The 15,288-nt window shown below is 30.9% G+C and overlaps 2 protein-coding genes and 1 long non-coding RNA gene across 8 annotated transcripts; 2 read left to right on the forward strand and 1 right to left on the reverse strand.

Annotated features, from left to right (window-relative positions):
• The first annotated feature begins 175 nt into the window (after positions 1-175).
• On the forward strand, positions 176-821 carry LOC148764344 (uncharacterized). The gene is made up of 2 exons (XR_016024790.1): positions 176-347; positions 614-821. It is a non-coding gene; the product is annotated as an uncharacterized LOC148764344 (long non-coding RNA).
• A 3,474-nt stretch (positions 822-4,295) lies between these two features.
• Positions 4,296-8,476, forward strand: LOC18610028 (RNA-binding (RRM/RBD/RNP motifs) family protein). Of its 2 annotated transcripts, none has more exons than XM_018114501.2 (6): positions 4,296-4,537; positions 5,574-5,657; positions 6,300-6,314; positions 6,458-6,556; positions 6,998-7,081; positions 7,697-8,476. In XM_018114501.2, exons 1-6 carry the CDS (start codon positions 4,532-4,534, stop codon positions 8,276-8,278), a joined length of 870 nt encoding a protein of 289 aa, XP_017969990.2. In that variant the 5' UTR covers positions 4,296-4,531; the 3' UTR covers positions 8,279-8,476. The 2 variants fall into 2 exon arrangements, with proteins under 2 accessions (XP_017969990.2, XP_007045509.3); XM_007045447.3 differs by having other exon boundaries at positions 4,297-4,537; positions 6,300-6,403; positions 6,481-6,556.
• A 2,299-nt stretch (positions 8,477-10,775) lies between these two features.
• SDS (Cyclin family protein) lies at positions 10,776-14,963 on the reverse strand. Of its 5 annotated transcripts, none has more exons than XM_018114792.2 (7): positions 13,754-14,962; positions 13,488-13,655; positions 12,599-12,765; positions 12,237-12,365; positions 11,872-12,052; positions 11,381-11,425; positions 10,776-11,177 (listed from the first exon to the last, which is right to left on the reverse strand). In XM_018114792.2, exons 1-7 carry the CDS (start codon positions 14,816-14,818, stop codon positions 11,166-11,168), a joined length of 1,767 nt encoding a protein of 588 aa, XP_017970281.2. In that variant the 5' UTR covers positions 14,819-14,962; the 3' UTR covers positions 10,776-11,165. The 5 variants fall into 5 exon arrangements, with proteins under 5 accessions (XP_017970281.2, XP_007045512.3, XP_088659323.1 ...); XM_007045450.3 differs by having other exon boundaries at positions 10,776-11,198; XM_088803197.1 differs by lacking the exon at positions 11,381-11,425 and having other exon boundaries at positions 10,776-11,198; positions 13,754-14,963.
• Between the last annotated feature and the right edge of the window lie 325 nt (positions 14,964-15,288).

The following is a 15,288-nucleotide window of genomic DNA, read 5'->3' on the forward strand; positions in this document are numbered from 1 at the left end:
TTTCTAATTGAGTTGGCATGAGTGATTATTTTTTCTCCTTAATTTTTTTTTTTTTTTTTAAGGGGCTTGTCCTGGATCAAGAGCTTTGTCTCAATCTTTGTCGGTCAAGTAATGGTGTTTACTTTCGTCTGATCGTTGGAAACTGTCTAATTTTGGGACCCTCCCCTCCCCTTGCATCATGGCAACAATGTGTTGTTTAATTATTATTATTATTATTATTTCTCTCTTTTCCATATTTATATATCTATATGAATGTGGCAGACAAAAGGAGCCGCCAAAAAAAAAAATAAGAAAGATCTGTGAGTGACTAGGAGATGCTGAGCATCATGCGACCAAGCAACAACCAGGTAAAAGTCTCATTTGTGTGCATGTTGCACATGGTTTCCCCAAACTTTTTCCCCCATTTTTGCAGGGAATTGTCTGGCACAAGTTCTAAGATCAACCCTATTTCTAAGAGGATATGGGCAATTCCATTAAAGTCTCAACTTTTTGAGAAAAATATCAGTTTTTTTTTTCTAATTCTTTGAATAAGAGATACATATTAATTTTATTACTAATTTGAATGTTAAGTCGTCGACATATACAATTTGACATGGAAATTGCTGGCTGGCAGGAGTGATGGGGATGGATGTTGCAAAGGGTGCAAAAGTAACGTGGGATGCTCTTATAAAAGAATGGGATTGCAAATTGTTTAGAGCATGGATAACAGGGGAATTGAAAGGGAAAGAAGGGTCTTTGCTGTTGTCTTTACTAGGCGTGGATGCATCTTTTGGTATTCTAATATATGGCTTTTGGACTTTCTTGTTCTTAGCCTTTTTAAATACATGTTCACTTTTGAAGTTTGGCTGCCCTTCATTCTACAAAAGAGTATGTGTTCAAAAGAGCTGCCCTTCCCCCATCGTAATGGGGGCCATGCTTAACATGTTTTGGCTTGCCACTTGGCTTCAATTTTCTTTTGTAGAATGAAAAGGTTGGCTATAGACTCGTGAGGAATCAAAAGAAGAAGAAAAAATCCCATCCTTATTTATTATTTTTCATTTTTATATTTCGAAATTATGTTGTCGTAATTTTAAAAAGAATATCCTAATGATCAAAATTTTTGAAATTTACATTTGAATTTTGTGAAAAAAAAAATATTGGAGTTGCGTTTAAAAACATAATCGAAATTCAATTCTATAATAATCTTCCCATGTATAAAAGAAATTAAAAAAAAAAGGTTATTTAGGTGTGTATAAGCACACTAATATTGACTGAAAAGAATGTTTGATTTGTGGAGCAAGTCAAGTATAGAGTTGTAGTAGAATTAATGATCTCAATTACCTTTTGTTATACTAAACCAATTATTAGTATTAAATCCATGGAAAAAAGCAAGTGTTTTGGGTTATTGGGCATGATAGAATGAGTAATTAATTATATGGCTATTTAGGTTTACCATGTTTGGGTGAAACAAGTCTGACTAGAGACAGTGGCGAAGGGAATCAACGTACAAGTTTCATATTGAAAATCAGAGGTCAGCTATTTTCCTTAAAACCTTGGACCCCTACTCCCTAGGCAAATTCCACTAGGGAGTGAGATACTATATAATCTAGCAATGGGACAATATAGTACGAGGTTATACCCTTCACTACTATATAGGAACCTTTGTTTATAGGAAGTGCTTCAATACTATATATATAATATTTTATTTATATTTGGATTGATTCATAGGTTAAACATTGCAGTTTATTTGTTCTTCGTTTTAGAATAAAAGTAAAATTATTAGCTCAACCCTTTCATTTCCTTTTTTTTTTGTTCTAACATAATGTTTTAAAATGTATCTAAACTATATTAAGAAAATTTAAATAAATTTTATTTTTTTATTACATTCAATCAATTCCTATACTTTTAGTTTGGATCATAATTACCTATAATTTTTTAAAAAAAATTTAGTTTTTATTAATAATTTTTCTTTTAGGATAATTTTTTTTAGTTAAAATGTCTCTTATTTTTTTTACGTCACATGATATTCATGAAGTACTAACATAAAAGGTAAAAATGTCATGTGACATTTCATCATATTATATTAATATATTATGTTATTATTGACTATTGACTATAATATGTTGACATGCCATGTCAGTAAAGCATAACATAAAATGAGAAGTAGTATTTTAATTAATAATAATTAATTAACTGTTAACTGTAAATTTACGAAAACGTTATTAAACGTAATAAAATAATAAATTTTATTAAAAAAAATTTTAAATAATTCAAATGTTTTTTAAATATTATATCTTTTATTTTTTAATAGCCTATGCTATTTCCATAGATAAATTTCTCCTTTCCTTTCAACTCTCTTTTTCTCCTCTTTTTCCTTCTAATTCCCAAACATAGACTAATTGTCTACTATAATTTGAGGAAATAGGGAGAAATTTTATTGTGACTTGAAAGAACAAGGATAAGGAAAAGTTTCATGTAATTTGTTTTATTGGATAAATATATTTAAACTAATTCAAAATTATGATCACTTTTTTTTGAAGTTAAAAATAATAATTACTAAAAATGTAAAAATGTGAAACTACTAACTTCTATTTTCTTGGCAATTACTTTTTATCTCAAATTGTTTGTTTTCTTTTAACTTTCATTGAGTTAAAAAAAATAATTTTAATTAGGAATGTTAATGGGTATCTTGCTACAAGATATTTGTGAGTACTCAATCCAATTATATAAAATTAGGACACCCTATGATCAAGTTCAGATATTAATTTTATTACTCATATTGAGTTTGGATATCATCTCATGGTTACTTATTACCCAAACCCTATATCTATTTATATAATATTTTATTATTATTTATATAATATATAATAGATGTATTTGAACCCGAACTCTATACCCATTTGTATAATATATAATAGATGTACGCAAACCTTATAGCCATTTATATGTTTGGATTTGAATTTGCGTAAGAATAAGAAATACTCTACATTTACCAACTTTGCAAATAATTCATTTCGATAGAAATTGATAGATGCATTAATAATATATGATTGTTTCGCCCAATGATTGTTAGTCAAATTATTGATATGATGTCATTAATATATTTATATTAAAAAGCTATTAGATTATTAGTTATGTTTAAATAATATGAATATCATATTATAAATATAATTACTATTATATATACTTTTAATATAAACCTATTTACTTTCCATTTTATATTTTACAAAAATTATAATTTATAACATACTTTTATTTATGTAAACTGATAATAATATATATATACCTAAAACGAGGTTGTGAGATTAAAATATTTTGGCAATTTTTTTTTAATTTCATATAATTAAGAACAAACTTGTAGAGTTAATTAAATTAATTCATGAATGTATATTATTGATTAACTTGTAATGTCTTTTAATATATATACTTTATATATTATGTTAATTTATAAAGAATATAATTACTATTATATGCATACTTTTAATATAAACATATTTACTTTATATTTGTGTTAATGTTACAAAAATTATAACTTATAAAATTATTAATTATAAATATGTATATTTTTGTTTACATAAACTTATAATATATATACCTAAAGAGAGTTTATGAAATTAGAATATAATTATTGTTTGTCTGCTTTTATAAATTTAAATTAAACAATTATTGTGGTAAACTTGTAATTTTATTGTTTGTTTGCTTTTATAAATTTAATTATTAGTAAATTGTATGGAATATGGATGTGAATTGTAAAATATAATTTAATTGTATATGGATATAGGTTTGGATTTAGGGTAATTGGATACCTATGAAGAGTTAAATAAAATTTTTTAATATAATTAAATTTTTAAATGAATTCGGGTAATTATTGAATAGTGAATACATATTAGGGTTCAAATTTGAATAATAAATTTCAAAAATATCCAAATAGTCATGAGGTTTAAGTATCTTAAAACTTAATAAGGTTTGAGTTTGGATACGTCAAAATTAACAATTACCTGTTTGACATTAAAATTTTTAATGTGTTTTATATTAAAAAATTAAAAATATTTTTATAAGGTTGATGATCCATAAGTTTTAATACCAAAATGTAAAAAAATATATGAAAAATAGTTTTAGATATTATAAAAATAAAATATTAATATTTTAAAAGAAGAAAACATAATTTTAAAAATAAAAAGTGAAAAAGGAAAAAAAACCCAAAGAGTATTACTTATACTATTTATTTGGAATTTAAAACGTTAATCAAATTAAAAAGCATGTTTCATTACAAAAGTAAATTAGTATAAAGTATTTTTCGTAAAGGAGAAGCGAAAGAGAGATTATCCAGTTTTTACAGCTGAAAGTGAAAAAAGGGGCAGGACTCAACGCGCTTCCAAGAATTCTCCCCGCATATTTCACGCTAGATAAAAGACGCCTCCATCCGAACCTTCCTTTCTCTTCCAATAAAAAATCCAATCCAGTTTTCTTTTGTTTCCTTAAGCTACATTGTTCCATTGACATTCTTGGGTTCTTTGTAAATCTTCGAGGGAATTCTTCCTACAGTCTTCAGATGTCGGTAAGTTCATTCAATTAGTTTTTATGGTTTTGATGAATGTGACCCTTTGCTTAGTTAGATCCAACAACTTCTTTTTTGGAAAAAAAAAAAAAGACAGACTTAATGAAAGCGAAATGTGGGTGTTGTTCTGTTTGGTTGCCGGGAAAATGTAGGAAAAATGAGACCATAAAAACTGGATTTTTGAGTTTATCTTTACTTAAGCCAAATGGTTCTTTGGGTTTTTATAGTTGACCTCATTATGGTTCTTGGGTTACGAAAATAACTTAAATACAAAGATTCAGTTGGATACTTTCTTTAACTTTCTTGGAAGCAAATCGTGGAGTATGGGGACTGATATATATAGAAATTATAAATTGACCTGTAAAAAAAATGTAACTTTGATGATTCCACCCAGAAAGATTGTAGCTTGTCCTGATCATTATGTGGTACTTGGGTTGATGGTCATGTCATTAGCATTTGTAGGTTTGCCTTTAGAATTTCATTTTTTGCTAGTTCTAGTTTATTCATCTTTTGTTATATAGTATTAAGTGTGGTAATTCTAAGTAGTACATTTGGTATTAGTTTGTAGGCTCAGATAGGATCATTATAAAAGCCTGGTGGGAGCTATATCTTGATCTTAAAAATAAGATAAAAGCTGGTTACTTGAGGAAGCATAAAATCTCCAAAGCAAATTATGTGGATGGTTGCCCTTTCAATACTTAAATATATGATTCAATTACGATTGATGCTATGATCCCAAAGCATTATGCCGACAGTTCAGCATTGTTTGCTTTGATGTAGCGAGTAGAGATGAGCAATTTTCTTGGTAGAAGGAAAGAGTGAGATTTTATCTGTTTTATGCTTTTACTTTTTATGAATTCTGTGGTTGAATAATCTTGAACCTTGTTTTCATGTACATTTGTCTTATTCATTTAGTATATCCATGTCCATCATATCTCTAGTTATCCCTTGCTATTATAACTTGAAATTACCTTTCTTGCCAAGTAGAGCTTCTCTGCTTTAATTTCAAACTCCTAATTGATCATTGCATATGCAGGTTCCACTGGACCATACTAATCAGAGTCTTGGAGCTGTTCCACGGACAAATGGTATAGCGAACTGGACAATCAATGTTTCAGATGTGAGGAAAAAATGTTTTTAAATTTGTTTCGGTTGGTGCTATTAACAATTGAGCTCTGTTGATCGTCATTTGCCATAGTTAAGCTTTTTTAGACTTTTAAATTAGAGTATTTTTTGCATCTTTTGATGAAGTAGTATTGAAATAGCTGTGAAATAAATTTCAGTTGTTTTTTCATTTCAAGATTTTGGGTTTGATCAGAGGAGAGAGAAAGAAAATTTTTTTTACTCGATTCCAGTTGGAACTATCGGTTTACTTCTTTTGACTTCTTTGGTTTGTATGGAAAGAGTTTTTACATAAAGTTGTGCCATGATGCCACATTTCATGGAATCATATAAGTGTTATCTTAATATGTTTGATGAGTCTGATTATTATGGTATACACTGGCAGTAGAATCCTAAGACTCCACAAGCAGGTTTATGTCTTTGCTACATGTCCATTTAATTGTATATAAGGAATTAATTTTTTTAGTTGTGAAATTATTAAGCTAGGTTAAATGGACACGTGGTTAAGATAAAAAAACTGCTTGTGGCATCTTCAAACTCCACTACCAGTGTATAGGTTAATAACCCTAAATTTCAAAGCAATGTTTCCTTGTTAGAGATGCAAGTGTATATTTATCTGTTCCTTTTTTGTTCTGTACAGATAAGAACAGTTAAGGTCAGTAACATTTCTCTAGCTGCTTCTCAGAGGGATATCAAAGAATTTTTTTCTTTCTCTGGTGATATTCAATATGTTGAAATGCGGAGGTGGGTACTATTGATTGGAGTGCAACTGGTTTGTTTGGAAAAGTGATCCTTCAGAAATATTGTGCTGAATTTTGCAGGGAGACTGAAAATGCCCAGGTTGCTTATGTTACCTTCAAGGATTCTCAAGGAGCAGATACAGCAATGCTTTTGACTGTATGTTAGTTATCGAATATTAAAATTTTTATGCTTATGTCTCCCTAGAAAGTTTCACATTTATAGATAGTATCACCGGGCAAAAGCGTTACCATAGGCATCTGGATATCTTAGGATATCAGCTTTAGTGTTTTACATGGAAAATTCTGGAAACAGTCAGAAATAATGGTCTTTTACATGCTATCACCTAGAATTACTAGAAGAAAGTGGAAACAAAGAACCAAACTTGATTGGAAGTTTCAATGTCTGTTCTTTGTGATATTGTCATCAGCATTGCCTGTGTCATCTGCTTAAAAGTTAAGACATGAGCTGGTTCCACGAGAGAATCACTCCTCTAGTGTAGCTGCTTGACTTTCAATTTGCAGCCTTACATGCTTGCTTGCAACTTACGTGAGCAGAGTACTCATTTTGAATAAGTTTTCGATCTATTGATTGATTCAGGGTGCAACAATAGTTGATCTTTCTGTCAATATCACACCTGTTGAGGATTACCAGCTACCCCCCGAAGCTCTTGTGTCAAACATGGTAAATTCCTCCTTTAAACCATAAGGATGATTATATGCAATTTAATGCTATACATTACATGCTTCAGTGAAGTATCAATATTAATAATATTTGCTATCCCTCGGTTGTCAGGATTACATGGTGAATGCCAGATTCTGTGTTTTTTAGGTGCATATGATAATTAAGATAGTAAATGCATGTCTACTCATATTTCAAAACTACCTGGTTTTATGATGGTTGGCCTTAATGTCTTTCAAATCTTTGAATCAGCCTTTTGTGAAGAGAGTTGGTGGACAGTAAATTGAAACACTGGGATTCTTGTTGTGCATATATCGTTACTAATAAAGTTTTAACCCATCGTAACATTATTGTTGGAGTAGTCTGGTGTTAGCCTGTTTGCAATTTATTATAAGAACATATCAACTGAACTAGCATCGAGGCTTGCCAGCTGGAAATATGCTGCTATTTTGAGTCTTCTAGTGTGTACATATATCTCTTTTCCAGTTTTCCCTCAGTGTGAATAAGGGAAGGGCATGTTTGTTGTCGTGCATCCGTAAGAATTCAAAGAAAGAAGTGAATTATTTGCAAATTCACTATGTTATGCTTTTCTCGTCATTGTGCAATTGCTTTATGAAGGAGAACAAGCCAGCTGTTACTGATTCTACTGTGAAGAAGGCTGAAGATGTGATGAGCACCATGCTTGCCAAGGGCTTTGTCTTGGGAAAGGATGCCATCAACAAGGCAAAAGCGTTTGATGAACGACATCACTTTACATCAAATGCCTCTGCTGCAGTCACTTCTATTGATCAAAAAATGGGTCTGAGCGAAAAGCTAAGCATTGGGACAGCTGTGGTAAATGAAAAGATGAGAGAGATGAATGAGATATTCCAAGTGTCAGAAAAGACAAAATCTGCCTTTGCCGTTGCTGAGCAGAAGGCAAGTAGTGCAGGAACTGCCATTATGAGCAACCGCTATGTATCTACAGGAGCTCTGTGGCTTTCAAATGCATTTAGTGCAGTTGCGAAGGCAGCGGAGGATGTGGGCATGTTGACGAAGGAGAAGGTTGAAAAGGCGGAGGAGGAAAAAAAGGAGATCATTTACAGGGAGAGAACGGGGATCATCAGTGACTTTGCACAGTTCCATCTTGATGAATCTTCAGCAGCAGAGCCTACAATCGTTCCAGTTGATTCAACTGATAGTAAGCTTGGAATGATATGATTGCTTTTGAATTTTCATTTTCCTTGAATGCCTTGATTCTTTCCTTCTTTTCCCTCCTTTCTGTTGTACAATACACTGTTACACGAGATTGTAATTCAGATGAATTTCTGAATGTGTGCTTTGATCTGTGTCGAAAACTCTTTTATCAGCATCTGGATCTATGAGATGCCAAGTGAATATGATACTAATCTTCGACAATTTTTTTATCGTGCTTTGAGCAAAACATAGCACTTCTCATTTGGGCATCGGAGGCTAGCAATTTTTTGCTCATGAAATTATACTTAGGAATGATTTCATGAAGCCTTAATAATTTTTTTCACATAATCTCAAAACTTTTTTTGAAATATTCAAAAAAAAAATTAAGTTTTTAGTTTTTTATTAGGTTTGATTAAGTTTTTGTATTTTTATTTTGAGTCTAATAAATTTTTATAATTAATAATTGATTAATTATCATTAATCAAAATATTTATTATTATTTTTTATTTATATGACATTGACATAATATTGATGTGAAAAATAAGAAATACGATATACTCAGAATATAATATTATATTAACATGTCATGTTATTATTTATTATAATATATGAATATGTCACATTAATGTTATATGATATATAATGATAAATAGTATTTTAATTAAAAATATAAAAATTTATTTAATTCAAAATAAAAATATAAAAATTTAATTAAACATAATAAAATTATAAAAATTTATTTAAATTTTTTAAATAGTTAAAAATTTTCTTAGATATTATGTTTAATTTTTTTTTAATTATTTGCTACAAGGTACTTGATATCTTCCTTGAGGTAGCAAAACATGCCATAAATTCACAATTAGAAATTATATTTACATTTCAATTGAGCTTGGTGCTGTACAAACAAGGGCGGAGCGTCCCTTCGTAATGGCTTTCCAAAATTTTTGAAATTTTTTATATATTATATAATTTTTAATATTTTTTAATATTTTTTTATTAAATAATTAATATAATTAAAAAATAATAGAATGATCTTACAAATCTAATTTAATTTTACTCAAATTCTTAAATTTTTTTAAAATTTTTAAGTTTCTCGACCTATTTTTCTCTTTTTTTTTGTACTTGTAGTGTAAATTTATAAAGAGATAAAATTTTTATTTAATTTTTATTATTATTTATATTATTTATTTTTTTAATTATATTCTATTTGTTCATATATTTTAAGTTTCTATAGATTTTCTTTTTTAAATTTTTACAAATCATCAATCACGTTCTTTTTTTTTTGTTATATATGTTATATCTCCTACTTGTTATGATTTTTTTTTATTATGTGGATTTTATTTTTAATGATTTTAATTTTTAAAAATTAAAAAATTATTGTATATGTAATTCTCAAATATAAATTCTAGTGTTGCATTATTAGTTGTTGTTTAAAATTTTATTAATATATTATTTTTATTAATCCTAATTATATAAGAAAAACTTATCTTGAGTATATGTTTTTAATGTGCTTTACATTTTATATTTAATTAAAAAGAAATTATTTTGAGTATAAGAATAAATTATTAATTCTGTATATCGTATTTAATTATTTATATTTTATATATTATAGTTTAATATTTAGTATTACAAATTTAAATATAATAAAATAAAAATATTAGATGTTGACTGCATTAATTTTTTAATCGTTTATATTGATAAATATAAGATTTCAAAATAAAATGGATGATAAGTTTCTTACAAATAATTTAGTTATTTATATTAAAAAAAATATTGCTATCACCGAATAAAACTTTCTTGAAACACTATTATAATTTTTTTTTATTTTTTTAATTTACATATTATATAAAATTATTACCTATTATAAATATTTTAATTATTAATAATTAAGTTTAATATATTAATTTTAAAAATTTTTAACTTTTATTCTTCTTAATTTTTTATCCTTTCAATAAAAATTAACTAACTCTATTCCTATGTACAAATAAGAAGCGGTGAGAATTGCTAAACAACATTTGGCTGGCTATGGAACTAGAGAGAAAATAGGCTTATGACATCAGAAAGAAAGTAGGGTAGACAACAGTAATCTATTGAAATATTTAGTACGGCCTTTCTTACAGGCGTCTTGGTATTTTTCTGTTACTACTATTTTTCATTTTCTGTTCTTTTCTTTTTGAGAAGAAATGATGAAACCGTGGAACCAGTTGTCTTTGGACAACTGTCTTAAACATTTCCCCGAGGTTTAAAAAGTTGTAATTTGTACTCTCCCCTGGCAAATACTAACAGAACATTTTCAGTGAGCTGTAACTGTAACCAAAATGTTTGCCTTTTACCTAGTTTCGAAGTTATTTGTTTATCCCAAATAACAGCTACGCTGATGGCCCGCATGTATATTTGGGGTCATTATTTAGTTAAACCCCAGAACCGTTGCACCCAAATCCAGCAGCTAATGTAAGCGCAAGACTTAATATAATTTCTACTAATTACTACACTAACGTAAAGAGCATGAGAGGAAACAACAAGAAAAACAAAAACCAGGCAGTCTTATTACTACAGCTATAAATTTTTGTCATTGCATGCATAGTAACAAAATATTTTTTAACACAATACTGCATTTGCAGTTATTGAGCATGCAAAAAAAATATAGTTGTGCATTTTACTTCACATGAGCTTCCCCTACAATTATGAACAGTTTACAACAAATATCCTTCAACGGTAAGTTGGAAAGGAATTAGGTTTCAATTACCCGATTTTTTGTTTTTGGGGGGAGGGAGCAAATTTTGTTACCTGTACCCCCTGGTTGATCAGGCTTTGCTGAGGTCTCTGCCACCCAGCTTCCAACCAAATGCTTTTGTTGGAGGAAAAAATGGTAATGGTAAATGATGTTCAGGTTCCTTTCTCTGCCATTATGCTAGTTTACATACTGTACCAACCAGTCCAAGCTCTGTTTAGTCGACATTATCAGTGAACTTAATAATGTATCAATGATAAATATGAAGCAGAGCAGAAAGAAAAAACGGCAAATGAATATTATAAATACATAATTATGAACCAGCAGCACTAGCAGGCAGATGATGCAAAAAAAAAAAATTTTTACAACATAATTCCATCATGTAGTGACCATACCATCATGCATTCAGGCAAATCATTATCTTTGGTTCTCATATGAATCTGCAAAACAGGCAGAATATTAAGATTTTAGGAGATTTTTAATGTACATCAGTATATAGATCAGTGCTAATACAAAGACATTCTGAAGATATTCTTCAAGGAGAACAATGATCAAGTTAAGACAGTACTGCAAAATGTGTAACAAATAGTTACTTTGTATCGTTCTCAATATAAGGATTTACTTAATTATTGGTGTAGAAATTAGTAATTAAATTAAAAAAGGATAAGTATGGTTTTGCAAGCTAAAAAAAAATATTTATCCTGTTTCAACCCTCTGTAGAACATAACGCGGTACTATGCCATGCTTTTAGTGATATTATCGTGAATGATTATCTGCACAAGTTTATTGACGAGGGGCAAAAATTATCTGCCTATCTCTGTTTCATGAGGCAATTCGAAGCTTCTACATCTTTCAACAGCACATCCTGAGTGTAAAATTTTGTTACCTCAATGACTTGGTGATATGATGCATGTTGATTGCCATCCATAGAAGCCATAATGACGACCCCGGCCGCAACAGTTGATGGCCAATAACGCAGCTGTTCGTGGTCTGACAGTGCAAGCACTGCTAGATACTTGGCCCTCTTTTCGACCTCTGCATCAGCCTTGGCTGCTTTCAGGTAGAACCTAGGATAATTATAGATCAAATCCTGCTTCAGTTTATAAAATGTTTAGGAAACAAGTCAAAAATTGCAGCACGTACTCTTCATAGAACAAATAATTAAGGGAAAAAATTAAAAGAATATGGATAAGCGTTTGAGTCTAAATGTGTTGACGGTAGGTTCTTCGGACTTGGGTAGAAGAAGTGTACCACAAGAAGTTATATATGGTAGGCAGGAAACATTGGAAGTTGAGAACCTCCATCACCAGCCATTCCATGGCCACCACTTCATTTCTGCTGTACGTGTTGCTTCCTATGCAAAAATTCTTTTGCCGCACACTGATATATGCATAGCCACACATAAATTTAGTTTAGCAAGTTCCTTTCGTCAGAAAAAAAATTCAATTCAAAAGGAACTATGATCCTTATTCTAAGGTTATTTTCACCTTTTCCATTGGCCTAAGCCACAGTGGACTGTAATAAAACATGTTAAAACAATCTAACAAGTTCCCATCGTTATTTTCTATATTCCCTTAAAGAGGTTCATCGAAAGAGTGCGACTCGCTAATCACCTGTTATAAGGCTGATTTTCTTCAATTCTTATGGCCAACGCAAGACAGGCTATTCCAACGATCTGAAGACTCCTTCTATTTTTAAAGTATCCTTTACTAAGGAATCTGTCAAGCAAGCAAACTCCAAGGAATATTGTCTCCTCCTGGAAATCCTTTGCAGTACATTGCTGCTTATTGATAATCAGAAAACATACCCAATCAACTTTTACAACTCATTACAATTAAACAAATAAAGAAGATATTATAATGCATGTTGCAAGCTAAAACAAAAAATAATTTAAAAATGCTCAGGGTTAAAAGGAGAAACACAGCAAAGGAGATTGAGGTTTAGCTCAAAACAATGAGTTCTCAGATGCCTTAAGCCTTAACGATCAATGACATCTATATGAAATGATCGACTTAACTTTACAGTTTACACCCAAGACTCATTCAGTTACAGCCTGAAGGGGATTCGATGGAATCGCCTGCAAGGCACCGAAGTTACAGGCCACCGAGGTTAGCACAATCTATCACCAAGCGGTTCAAACAGAAAAATGACGAACGAAAAATAAAAAATAAATAAACAAAAAGAAAACTTTCAAATAGCCTTGGCCAATAAAAAGGAAGCAAAGGAAAGCGAACTATAGCTGGGATTCTTCATAGTAACCGCCGTTTCATGAATACTTGAACAACACGAGGAGAAGTTGTAGTATGTCTTTTCGTGCCTTAAAGTAGTGACGTGTCAAAATATGATTCAATTACACAGTGCTCGTGGAAAATCCTCAATGCAGAGAAATATCTGAAATGTAGTTTTTGACTTGTGCTTCTTCTTCAAACGTGTCCAGAAAAGCAACTGAAAATCTAGTGCTTTGAGAAAACCAAAGATCGCCATAACGATTAATTGACTGACCTCAACGATCCAGCGGACGATGAAAGAACGTTGTTGGAGAATAAGATCGCCGTAGTCAGTTGTCAATCGGTATTCCTCGGCATAATCACGCAAAAACACTTGCCTTCTCTCTCTCTCCCTCAACCTCTTATAAGTCTCCTCGTCTTCCTCGTCTTCAAAAGTCACCATCTTAACAAAAATAGAAACAAAAAAAATCACTAAAATTAATTCAAATTAAAAAAATTCATTCAAAGAAATAACTGAAAAATGTTGTGTAGACTTATTACTGTATGATTAAGGTGACGCTCATCTTCAACGCGTGAAGCAAATTTAGGATCTAAAGGAGAGGTTGATCTAGAGAATTGTTGTTTGAACTCGAGAAAAAGAGAGTAAGTCAATGAAGTAGGAGAGTCATTGGTCGATTTCTCTGAGAATTGGCTTCCAGAATCGAAGAAAAGAGAAGGAGTGTAATCTGACAAATTTAAATCTGAAGTTTCAGGGAAAAAATCCGATTGCAGCTCAGAAAACGCAGTCTCGTGACTCGATGAGTCTTCAGACACGACTTTCTCCAATGAGAACTGTTCGTCACAAGCGAGTTGCGAAGAATCTAAACCGGAGAAGCTCTTCGGCTTTTGGTCCACAACAGACTCCGAGTTCGAAACGGTGAAATTGGCGTCAACGACGTCGTTTATATTCTCTTTGAATGATGCAGTGCCGAACTTCGAAGTTGAGCAAAACTCAAAGCCGGAAGTCACCGAAACGAGGTCGTTCTCTTTCTTCTCCGATAAGAGTTTTGTGGTTTCATGAGGAATCAACTCGACGCATGAAATATCCGATCGCGTAACGGCTTCGAGAGAAACCGAAACCACGTCGTTTTTCTCAATTTCCTTCAAATTTTCGCTTCGTTTCTTCAACTTAGAACTTCGTTCACCAAAAACACCAAAATCAGCACCAGAATTGGATTCAACGCAAGAAGATTCACTCACTTCACCTTTATTTCCATTCGCTTCTCTTTCCTTCTTGTAATACGATCTCGTGATCCTCCTAAACTGTGAATCTCTAATTTCATCATTTCCTTGATTTTTAGCTCCATAGCCACCTTGGATTTCACCAAACTTCCTCTTCTTCCGAGTTGAAACTCGGCTCGAATCGCAAGAAACTACATCGGCGTCGAAGTAAGAGCAGGAGCTGGAATCAACAGAGAGAGTCGTTCGCTTTTGGAGAACAAATGGAGCGATCTGAGAACGCCTTCTTCGAGGTCGCTTTGAACGGAGTTTCTTCTTTATAAACGTGGTCGTCGCAGCTGCTGGTTCCATCTTTTTGTTCTTCGATGGTTTGATCTTCAATTTCATTTTCAGTGATTTTGCTTAGATTTTGATTTTTGAATTGTAAGTTTTGTTTGGAATTAGATGTTTGAATTGGGAGAGATGATGCAGTGTGTAATATAGAGTAGACTGTGGAGTTGAAGCTTTAGCGGTTTATGGACGTTGTGGGAGTAGTGGGACTGGGGAGGCTGATAGCATCTTTATGCTGTATGCGGTCTCACGTCAGCACCCATGCACCTTCATTATCATATTTTTTTTATACCAAAAAACGTAATTAGTCATATATAACTTTTCATAAAAAGGACATAGTTTTTCATATTAAAAATATATCAATAAATTTTTTTGAATTAAATAATTATAATTGTCTTTGAAATGGAAAAAAAAATGAATGAAGTGCAATAGAAAATAACGGAGAATTACTTAAATTATTTTAGTAAGTATCAAATAATTATTTTTTGTGTTTGAGTTTCTTAATATTTTATAATACTTCAATAACC

The sequence above is a fragment of the Theobroma cacao genome, chromosome 2, assembly GCF_053813885.1.
Source record: "Theobroma cacao isolate CCN51 chromosome 2, ASM5381388v1, whole genome shotgun sequence".
In the NCBI taxonomy this organism is placed as follows: Eukaryota; Viridiplantae; Streptophyta; class Magnoliopsida; order Malvales; family Malvaceae; genus Theobroma; species Theobroma cacao.

What these genes read in the sequence shown, in the direction of transcription:
- LOC18610028 (XM_007045447.3), top strand. An exon ending in CAATATGTTGAAATGCGGAG is followed by an intron (nt 6,404 to 6,480) that starts GTGGGTACTATT and finishes TGAATTTTGCAG; the next exon opens with GGAGACTGAAAATGCCCAGG. An exon ending in ATACAGCAATGCTTTTGACT is followed by an intron (nt 6,557 to 6,997) that starts GTATGTTAGTTA and finishes TGATTGATTCAG; the next exon opens with GGTGCAACAATAGTTGATCT.
- SDS (XM_007045450.3), bottom strand. Translation starts at nt 14,818, where the DNA reads ATGAAATTGAAGATCAAACCATCGAAGAACAAAAAGATGGAACCAGCA. An exon ending in GAAAATCAGCCTTATAACAG is followed by an intron (nt 12,366 to 12,598) that starts GTGATTAGCGAG and finishes TGCATATATCAG; the next exon opens with TGTGCGGCAAAAGAATTTTT. An exon ending in ACCATATATAACTTCTTGTG is followed by an intron (nt 12,053 to 12,236) that starts GTACACTTCTTC and finishes TAATTATCCTAG; the next exon opens with GTTCTACCTGAAAGCAGCCA.